This window comes from Haemaphysalis longicornis, unplaced genomic scaffold (assembly GCF_048455015.1).
Source record: "Haemaphysalis longicornis isolate Haplotype H1 unplaced genomic scaffold, Haemaphysalis longicornis Haplotype H1 scaffold_1, whole genome shotgun sequence".
NCBI lineage: Eukaryota > Metazoa > Arthropoda > Arachnida > Ixodida > Ixodidae > Haemaphysalis > Haemaphysalis longicornis.
In genome coordinates this window covers 97,542,221-97,552,884 of record NW_027526203.1, presented here as the reverse complement: position 1 = coordinate 97,552,884, position 10,664 = coordinate 97,542,221, and the positions used below count along the sequence as shown (strand labels likewise).

Here is a 10,664-nt window from a genome sequence, read left to right as displayed (position 1 = left end):
CTAAAGCCCAATTGAAAGGGATTACACACTCTAGACAACTATTTGCAACGCGGCCCATGCACAATGCAGAACTCACTCGCAATACAAGGGGCCACAGGCGCTCTCACACGTAAACAGTGTACGGCGCATAAAACACGCCGAGACTAAAACTGGCACCGGTTCGACACTCATGGCGCAAAAGACGTGAAGTTGAATGATTTTAAATTAAAGTCATGATTCATACCAGATGTAGGCTAGATACAAAGTCATAAATGATGAATGAAATGCTCAAAGTCAGTTCATTACATCTCACTCGGCACTGGATAAAAACAGCGAAGGCACGGCACGGTGTTGCTCTTATTTGCTGAACAGCCGTTCTCAGTGCCACGGCTGTCTAACAGGAAAAAAGCATTGAAATGGCCATTGTTTGTGTGGTTAAAATTATGGTCCAACGCGGTCATGGTAGATATTACCAGCTAGGTATTTACTGGTTTTGACCGGTTAGCTCATAGTTAATAAGGTTAGTGTCTGGAACATTATTAGCTGCCCGGTGAAGGTCCCTCTTTTAGCGTCAAAACAAGAAAGCTCGTTACTAAAGTTAAAGTGACACGGTCGGAGGTACGGCGGTAGCATGGTTGCTTCATCAGAAAATATCGGGCGGCAGGAACTTCGTATAACCAGGGTCACACCTGCAAAAGCACTCCGTCCGAAAGCTTTCCGAATATCGACTGCCCGCATGTGTGCCCACATGAATGTTTCTTGTACTAGCGCATTTCGCACTAGATACGACAGACCTACTATTCTGATCTCAGTCTTTGTTGTCATTCTTTATCAAGAAATTACACCAATACATGAAGTTGACACAAAGAAGTTGACAACTACCATGGCAATCGCCGCTTCTCCTCCATGGTAAAATTAATCATTTTCAAAGTGCTTCTGCAAATTCCTGCGCTAAGGCCAGGCGTGGAAGTAATTTCATTCACAAGGCAGTTTGATAAGATCGTTTTAAGGGAGTAAGCATTTTGCTGCCGAATTCCCAGTCATGTAGCGCATACGTTACGGGCGCCAGGAGATTAGAGAAGACTCGACGCCTTGTTTCAACTGCTGCCAACGTATCAGTTTCAAATTGGTCATCGTTGGCGGGAAAACATGGTGATTACCAAGTATTTTTTTCTACGTTACGCACAAACCGGAGAATGCCCCTAGCCGATTGCGGTAGGAATGAGCGGAATGGTGGCTTGAGGGCGACAAGTTTTTCCATAGGTTACGCTCAATGACGTTAAATTGTGTTCCTTTAGCCTAAGCTTGGAAACGAGGCCAACCGCCTTGGCCCAAAAGGATCACGTTGAACAGTCAAAGTTATGGTGGAGGTCATCCGGGTGCGAGCCGACTTTTTAGCGCCACCTTGTTGAATGCCGTCAGCTCTTGGAGCACAGCACCCACGCTGGGACGCTCATCGACGGCGTGACTCCAGCAGCGCTTGACTAGCGCTTGAAGCTCCGCTGGGGTGCTATCGCCTTCCGCGAAGTCCGGTCTCGCTCGCAGCCGTACAACCTGTGATTGAAGCCTTGGCTTGGTACCGCCATCTGGCCTCATTTTCAGCAGCCAAAAAGTAGCTTATGCACTGCAAGGGCGGTTGCTCAAAGATGCGAAATTTCGCACTTCACGTTTGTAATGACGGAATAGGAGAGATACAACCTTGTGCGGTTCATGGTCGTGTGTACGAGGCTTAGGCGCGCATTAAAGACCTGAGGTGGTAGGAATTATTTTTTAGTGTTTCCATTGTCGCACGCCCCATAGTAAAGAGGGCTAAACGATCAATTAACTGGAACTGCTGCGACACTTCATGAATCTTGCAGCGATGATAAATAAGACCAGAAGCGACGGGTTACACGATTATTTGTTTCTCAGCAGCATGAGCGGATAACAGAGTAGTGCACTAATTTTTTGCGCTTTTTATGCATCAACGCCATACGTTGGCAAAAAGGTATGACGTAAGGCGGACTTTCCTATCTACGGGGGGAAGAATGGTACGCCAGCTGGTAATGCGCACCTACAGTGGCTTCAACACTCATCCTTGTAATTAATGAAGCTATGTATATTGTTACTACTCTGTTACCAAATTCACGCTCCACTGTTTGCGCCCTTCACAGGCGTTTTTTTTTTTGGGCGCTGCGCAACTAAGACAGCTTCCATGTGCTTTGCAGCTGACAGCGAAGTCACCATGTCCAAGCTCGAGCTTTAACGTGGGCACCCGGAATTTTCTGTGTGCTGCATCAGTTGTCGGCTGTGTTGCGCCTTTGGAAAACAGCAGTGTGGTGCAAGCAAAAAACGAGCATTGTCCGGACTATTTTTTCAGCGTTTTCTTTTCGCAATTTCTGATCCCTCCTCCTTCTTATGTATGTTACACTGTATTGAACACATTGTGATAAATACGTTGCCAGAAAAGCAACCTCAGTACTCGATTTTAATGCTTCTACACGTGTCGCTTTTTCCTGAGTCGGTTCCATCAGCAGAGAGAGAGAGCACACCTTCGCCCAGCGACTCAGGAGCTGCTTGTCATACTGGGGTTACAAACAATATTTTGCCCGCGCGACTTGTGTTCACCCGCTGAAAGAAAAACCCTGTGTAAACTGCGCCTGACTAAGAAAACGTAAGTTAGGGAACATATAATTTCATAGGAGAGAGCGCAAATAATTCTGAGTAGAAGAAAAACAAAAGCAAGGGCTGTCCTTGTTCCAGACGTTTTTATCCGAATCTAAGGAGAACGTGACCAGATGCTAACTCTTATGATATTACGGTTGTTTTTTTTTTTCATTCTAATTGCCCTTGCTTTAACACCCGCTGTGCTAAATACGGTCATCGATCTTTGAAGCAAAAGCAAGTGACGGTTAGGCGTAAATAGTTATACGTTCTCTTCGCAAAATGTAATAACGCAGGGACTCGGATCCGAACCGCCGTGTACAACGTGTCCTGTTCTTATTTTAGCTGCAATTATAAAAAGTGGTGGAGGAGCTTGCACTTGTGCACTTTTCACGATTTTTGCTGGTTACCCTAAAACTTTTAGTGCGCTGCACTTTGGCGCTCAGTACCGCGGTTTGGGGGTGGCGGCGGTGTTGTCCGCGCATAACTGAGCGAGCGAACGAGACACCGAAGGGCGAAAGAAAACAGAGGAAGAGGAGGGTCTGATGAAAGTGTAAGGGAGAGAGCAGCACGAGCTGCTGTGGCGTCATCTCTCACTGCCTCCCCATCACACTTTCGAAAGACGCTACTCCTCCGTTTGGGGCTCATCTGAACACCATGACAGTTGCGCAGGAGGTTCACACACGATTTCCAACGATATCCTCGGCGGCGGCGGTGCGCTGCGAGATAACGGCAGGGTAGCGCGCGCCGCCGTGCGTTCGCTGATCACGCGATCACTTCCCGAGACGCAGCAGATATGCGCCTTGACCGAGAAGAGTGCTGTTCGCGCTGCGCACAAATTTCGCAATAGTCTTTCTTGGGCTACTTAAACCCAGAAATTTGGTCTGTCTGTATGTCTGTATGTCTGTCTGTCCGTGACTCGATTCAGCCACCCGGCCAAAGTAAAACAATGCCTGCGCAATAGTCTTATATAGTCACAGCTAAATCTACCCATCTTGGTCCGGTGTAATGTTCATACTTGTCAACATTGTTGAAGAAGAACAAGACATTACGCACATATGAGACAACAAATCAATACAGGAGTGATATTTGCAGTGTTCCTTTATAAAAATTCAAACATGCTTGACTTTTGCGAAATTAAATACTTCAACAACTGCAGAAAAAGAATTCACTCCGCCGTCGCCTGCTGTCACCCGCGCCACTATAGCTTCTGGCGCCATTTTAAGAAATCAACCGGCAACAGTTACGCAAGGTTCCACTAGATAGTTTCCACGTTCTGCTTGCAACGCACGTGGAGTAGGGAAACGCGGTTCTATAAGCGTTGAAGTAGGGCGCCTCGATTAACGCGCGTCTTCGCCGTACGGCAGCGTTCCCATCGAGACACCCGGTTTGGAGCAGTGGAACGCGCAAAATTTAAAATGATTTAAGCAAACATTTGGCGTCTTTACCTTGGGAAGAGCGCGACGCAAGAGGAACAACATGAGAGGTGAGCGGTAAAGCGAAGGGAGGCATTTACTTCGCAAAAGCCGATAAAGACTATCGTCTTTTGACGTCATTTGCAACGAAAGGAGCAGATACGCGGCCAATTTTTTCCCCATCAACATTCCAACCATCTTTTACTTAACTCTACTGCCTTCCAACTCGTTTCTACATTAAGCTTAAAGCCGAGGGCATGCGTTAGCTCGATGGCTCCATCATTGAGAACGGGTTGTATACGTTCGCAATTCATTGCAATATGTCGCATGGTTTCCCGTAACCTCCCGCAACCTATGCTCATTTCATCCTGCTCCTGCGCACGGATAATCGTTTTTTCCAAGCGAAACCGGTGCGCATAACCGCACTGACCTGGAAGATGACGACGTGCTGGTGGAAGCCATCGAAGGGCCGTGCGCCTGACTGCATCTGCCACAGTACAACACCCAGCGAATAGACATCAGCACTGAAGTCGGGACGTTGCCCAGTCAGCACTTCGGGAGCCATGTACTGAACTGTGCCGCAGACCTGGGGATGCAGACAAAAACACCGCGGGATTCTCTTCAAAAGCATCAACTCTACCTACACTCTAGGTGACAAAGTTGACTAAAAAGGTCCGATGCGTTTGCATTCGTACGATGTTTAGGGAAAAAACCAGTATAGACACGCTACCCAACAGGAAAGACAAAGTACAAGGACAGTCACTGGAATGACCTTGTAGTGATGATAATTACGTTACGTTTTCTTGGCGCAAGGACATCAAGACCAAAGAGCGCCATTACTATGATGATGATTATTCGAGTGGGAAGAAGTACAGAATCCGTAGTAGTATATATTTAAAATTTCTGCTTAAAAACGACAGCATTATTAAAATTGGTGTAAAGGGCCAAGTAAAAACAATTGTATGTATGTATGTTTGTGATTTATTGGCACAAGTGTTTCTAAGACCAAAGAGCGCCAGAACTATGTTACGTGGTCTTTCAATAGTCATGTTTGTGCTTAAAATATGTATGAAATGAGTATGATATATCCTAAAATACTGTATATATGGGTGTAGAGGGCCCGTCCACTAAAACATGAAGATATTCATAATGGTGGCTGAAATAGATTATGGGTGGGACGTGATGCACCTCGAGCCAAAGAGCATGCGACGAGAGTGGTCCTCCCGTGCGGCCAATGGAAGCATGAGGGTCTCACTCACTGCTCGTAGGCTCTGAGGACACGCACTGTACGAGATGAGTTTTAAAAACTTGATGTCTGCAAGATAACTTAAAAGACTTTTGTTTGTAAACATAGGTTCATCTCCTAAAAACAGTGAAAGATGTAGTGGAATGTTGTAGGTATATATTTTAGGGAAATGCCGTTTTCTGGCTTCATTGCAGAATGTGCACTCAATTAACACATGAAGGACGGTGAGCCGTTCCCCACATTTGTTACAAACAGGTGGGAGTGTGCCATTCAAAAGATATGCGGGTGTAGCGTAAGTGTGGCCTATTCGCAGTCTGCAAATGGATACTTCAATGAATCTGTTTTGTTTTTCTGTTGTGTATGTTCCTAGGTTTGGTTTTACTGAGTGGAGCGTGTTGTCTGTGTGTGTGTCCCACATGTGCTGCCAGCATTTACGGATTCCCCTCCGGATTACTGGTTTCAGATCAAGGTGAGGGAGCTGCGCTACATCAACACCACAACGCACGTGGAGTAAGGAAACGCGGTTCTATAAGCGTTGAAGTAGGGCGCCTCGATTAACGCGCGTCTTCGCCGTACGGCAGCGTTCGCATCGAGACACCCGGTTTGGAGCAGTGGAACGCGGGAAATTTAAAACGATTTAAGCAGAGCTTTGGCGTCTTTACCTTGGGAGGACCGCGACGCAAGAGGGACAACATGAGAGGTGAGCGGGAAACCGAAGGAAGGCATTTACTTCGCAAAAGCCGATAAGGACTATTGTCTTTTGACGGCATCTGCAACGAAAGGAGCAGATACGCGGCCATTTTTTTTTACTACCGTTCGTTTCGCTTGGCCTTGGCAGTTTCACACTCGCCTCTTCTCCTCTCCATTGGCTCGACCCCATAGAGTTTCTTAGTAAGTATACTAGAGAGGAAACCGCACCTCGTAAGCCATGTCGTCATGGGCGTTCATCAGAAGACCCCCCTTTTTGGCTTGGGCTTGGCATGACAATTGGATTTTCTTAAGCGGCTTTCGGGATTTGCTTTCTTCACTATGCATTAACACGTTTACGAGCTACTAGGAAGCCCAAATCCTTCGTGTTTTGTGGTAGCCGTGTTCGGTGAAACAGCAGGCAGTGCGCGATCGCACCTGACGTTGCTCATGCCGTAGTCGAAGGACGTATGACTGAGCGGGTATTATGACGCCGCGAAATTTGTAGCCGACGAAAACAAAACGTACTTCGACGAAGACAAGATACGACAGATACGGGCGCTTGTATGCGTCAGGCTATCATGTCATCGTCCACGACTGTTTAACGCACGTTTTCTTTTAGATGCAAAGCATCTTTTAGTCGACCCTCCGTCGTCCGGCGTCCGCACCTCTCCTACTCGTCCCCCTCTCCACGCCAGCTGTGATAACGCCGCTCTCTTCCTCGCCGCTCGGCTCGTCTCGTGCCGGCTCAGGAAGACACCGGCAACACTAGGTCCGTTCGATTCGCCTGTACTACCTGAACTGGTTCACGCGGCGCCGCACTCCGCCATTCGTTTCAGCGGTGCAACATGGCGCCCTCTGCACGACGCCGTTCGTTTCAAGAAGTGCGGACGTCGTGCAGGTCTAGTTCAGCAAAAGTTGGCGACAGCTGTGCACTTCCTCATCGCTCAGTGCCGAAGTCGTGCAGGCCGTGCAAGCAGCCGCCCGCCATGGAAGCAGACGACGGACTGCGAGTGACGGCGAGGAGACTTGTGTCATTCCATTCGTCGACGTGAACGGCGAACGAGTTCGACAGGGGAACGGCTACGCCTACTCGACAGGTATGTGAAGCGGAATTAAGCTTATCGCCGTGACGCCGCAATGCGGCTGCTCTCCCTCGCCGCGGCGTAGTTTTTCGCGCGCTTCTCCGCGCACTTATGCCGACGCGCGAGTACGTCGTTATTTCACGGCCATCCACATTGGTGCGTAATAACAATAATATAATAATAACTTGAACCGGAAAAAAGAGTTCTTTGCGTCGTTTGTCATTCCTGGTGTGTACTGCGTGAGTCTGTGTGCTCGAGCAAGCATAGTCGAACCAAAGAAATGAAACGTAATGTGACCTGGTCGATTTTTACTTTTGTGATGACTGCAAGCACGGTGTGGTGTTTACAGAATACCTGTTTTGTTCTTTGTACAGATGGAAATGTTGTTACCGTCGTATTCGCGAATGCCAGCGGAGACCAATTTATATAACAGCCATTCATTTCTTGCAGCACGTCTGGTGACACTGACATCAGCAGCGGGCAGCAACAAGACACCGAGTTGCCACTCGAGCCCAGCCCCGCACCTGAAGCAGCACTTGGCCATCATCAGCCAGAGCCTCAGCGCACAAGCAAAACACGCAAGGAGAGCGCTTCAGTGCAGGCCCTGCTCAACATATTGCAGGAGTGTAAAGAAGAGCGGGCTGTACGCTTTGGGCGAGAAATGGCTCTACTTGAGCGCCTTTTACTGGCAATAGAGGGGCAGAGGGAATAAAACCAAGCTGAATCATGAAAACACTTTTATGGCTTTTCATCAATATTACACTACGAAAACATGCATTCGTTGTTTAACATAATGAACGTGTATCAAACAGGCAGTTGCAAAATGTGTTGCACACAAACTAGCACGCACTCAGCACTGCTTAAGGGGGATGGCCTTGCGCACTCTCACACTGCTTGGCAGTGCTGCAGTCAAAGTCTCGATCACTGTCCTCCTCATTCTGCACTTCGAGTTCGGGCAGCTGTTCCAGTTCATCGAAAAAATCGCGCTCGTAGTTACACATGTTGCCATTATTATTAGGCAGCACTGTTTAATGCTTCCAGCGTCGACTAAGTATAGCCTTCGGAAACGTTGCTTCAGCAGGCCAAACGTGTTCTCGATGGCGACACGCTGTTGCGAGTGAAACTTGTTGAACTTTTTTTTCCACGCTGGAAAGCTGCTCCCGCGGTTGCGGTATGGGGTCATCAGGTAAGGCAACAGCGGGCATGCAGAGTCACCGAGAAGGTACCCATTGGAGCATCTGTCGGCGACCTCTTTGAAAAATTCACTCTCTGAGCCCGCAAAACCGATGAAGACGTCGATAAACCTGTTTCTGTCATCACATATATCTTGCAGAAACACTGACGGCCCCTTCTTCCTGTTGTACTACGACTGCGGGGGCACGCCAGGTTTGTTGATTTCGACGTGACAGCCGTGCACGCATCCGATCGTGTTACGTGATCCCCTGCCACCAGCTTTCGCCAAGAAGCCAGCCTTGCTGCGCTCTTGCTGCTGCCGATTCGGACAAGCGATGACCGACAAGCTGATGTTGTTCAAAAAATCCAACACTCTTTCGATGCTGGCGTGTACGGACGACACCGAAATGTCAAACCGGTCGGCTAGTGAACACATGCTGCATTGTGTGCCAAGGTAACCGAGAACGACGAGGCGCGTATTTTTGGGGCTGCTTTGGGGGCGGCCTCCAATTGGGTGGGGGAAAAACGGCGATTGTCTCAAAGAACTCACAAGGGCGTCAAACCTGCTCCGTGAAAGGCGAAAGAGACGCTTGAACTCGAAGTCCAAATAACGACTCACATCGTCCTCGCAGTATCGCGGCACACGGTTCCTGTCGAGTCTCACGAGCTTCATTGCAATAACAAAAGCTTGATGTGGGCGAGTTGGTACATACTGCCAAAAATTAATCGGCGCCAAAACAGGGACGATAATCGCAATCATGTCGTCGAACTCCTCCTCTTCGCTGTCGGAGTCCACCAGCTCCATAGCGGCTCGTTTTTTTTTTTTTTCCAAGCAGCATTTTTTTCCACGCAGCAGTCCGGAACACGCACACAACCACCGCTACGACGGAACCAAAGGAACGAGCCGACCAACGCGCGGCGTTGGCTTGACATTCAAGAGCAGACGAAAAGCAGAAGGCTTGCACGACTTCTGCACTTTGACGTTCGTTTATGATCGTCGCTAGTGTCGCGCTACGTCAGCACTGCTGAACTGGCGCTGCATGAGCACAGAACTTTTTCTGAACTAACGTGAACTAGTGCGCGTCGTGCAGGGCGAATCGAATGGATCTACTGTCGCTCCAGGAGCCCTAACCAGCTGTGATAACGCCACTCTATACTCCTCACCGCTTCTCCTCGCCGCTCGGCTCGTCTCGTGCCTCCAGAGGAGAGGCTGCACAGATGAGAGCTCGCGACGCCGAACGTAAACGGCAGCGTCGAGCAGCAAATTCCTCGCTTCGAGAACGAGAAGCCGCTTTGAAACGCCAGCGGCGAGTATCTGATCCAGATGGCGTTCGGCAACGTGACAACGCTTCGAAACGCCAGCGTCGAACAGCGGATTCCTCGCTTCGAGAACGAGAAGCCGCAAAACGTTCCCCACTACTCGATAAATAAAGAAGACATTTAATATGCTTCTACACGTGTCTTTACTCTAACAACCAATTAACACGCTACTACTCCACGGCTTTGCATCCCCCCAGGGTTCCCACGTGGAAAGATGGTGTAATTTTTTTCTTGATAAACTAGCTTGCGGTCGGTGCACCGGTTCACCACGAAGGCAACGTTTTCAAAGGCACGCTCAAAAAACTTTCCAAGCTCTTCAAACAACTTATTATTTAAAATAATGGTAAAATTAATAAACTCAGTCTCTAATAAGTTGCCCCCCCCCCCCCCGCAAATATTAACATTGTTCGTAACCACAGCCGTGGCTGCGGAATAGCAGGCTCAACCGTTCCGGGAAAAAATACGCTTGATTTCCTTTTCCCTTAGTTTTCAAACAGCCTGTTTTTATTTTCCACTTGCATAACTGCACACTATTCTTCACGTTTTTGTGGCACTTTGTTTAAATTTTCGGTCACTAAAACGTTTTAATCCCAGCCAATGATGAAACTAAGGCGAGCGCATGATATAATGGCGGTCCATGACAACACAGACGGCCTTGATGTGAGCCGCATAGAAGCTGGTGCCAGATTCCCCTCTAGTGTATATTGTAAGAAACTCTAGGGCTCGCCGCCATCGGCCTGATCTCGGACGCACAAGGCGCGATGCTGGCGGCTTATAAATGGCGGCGGACGGCACGGGTGTAGTGTAGTCCACGCGCTTGGCTGGCTGGCTAGTTGGGACGCCATGGAGGTAAGGGGGCGCAACATAGGCGTTGCTTTAATTTTAAACTTGAGATTTCAGCTAATGGTCCGCAAATCACGCGAGAATGCGCTAAATATGGTATTTTAAATAAGCTCGTAGCCAAACTATCACGTGAGACCGTCTACTTGGCCGGCATTTACCCGCACGCCGGTAATGCGACCCTTGAAAGTCGTTTATGTCGGGTTTCCACTGAATGTACAGTGGAACCCCGATAATACGACTTTCAAGGGACCGCGAGGAAGCGTCATATGACCG

General features: G+C 48.6%; 1 protein-coding gene across 1 annotated transcript in view; it reads right to left on the bottom strand.

Moving 5' to 3' along the window:
* Positions 1 to 369: 369 nt before the first annotated feature.
* LOC144178315 (uncharacterized) overlaps positions 370 to 10,664 on the bottom strand; it is a 34,615-nt gene continuing 24,320 nt past the window's right edge. The window contains exons 4-5 of the mRNA XM_077706071.1: positions 4,468 to 4,623; positions 370 to 1,533 (exon numbers count right to left, since the gene is read on the bottom strand). Coding sequence (XP_077562197.1) covers positions 1,351 to 1,533; positions 4,468 to 4,623 — 339 coding nt within the window. The 3' untranslated portion in view covers positions 370 to 1,350. The remainder of the gene's footprint in view (positions 1,534 to 4,467; positions 4,624 to 10,664) is intronic.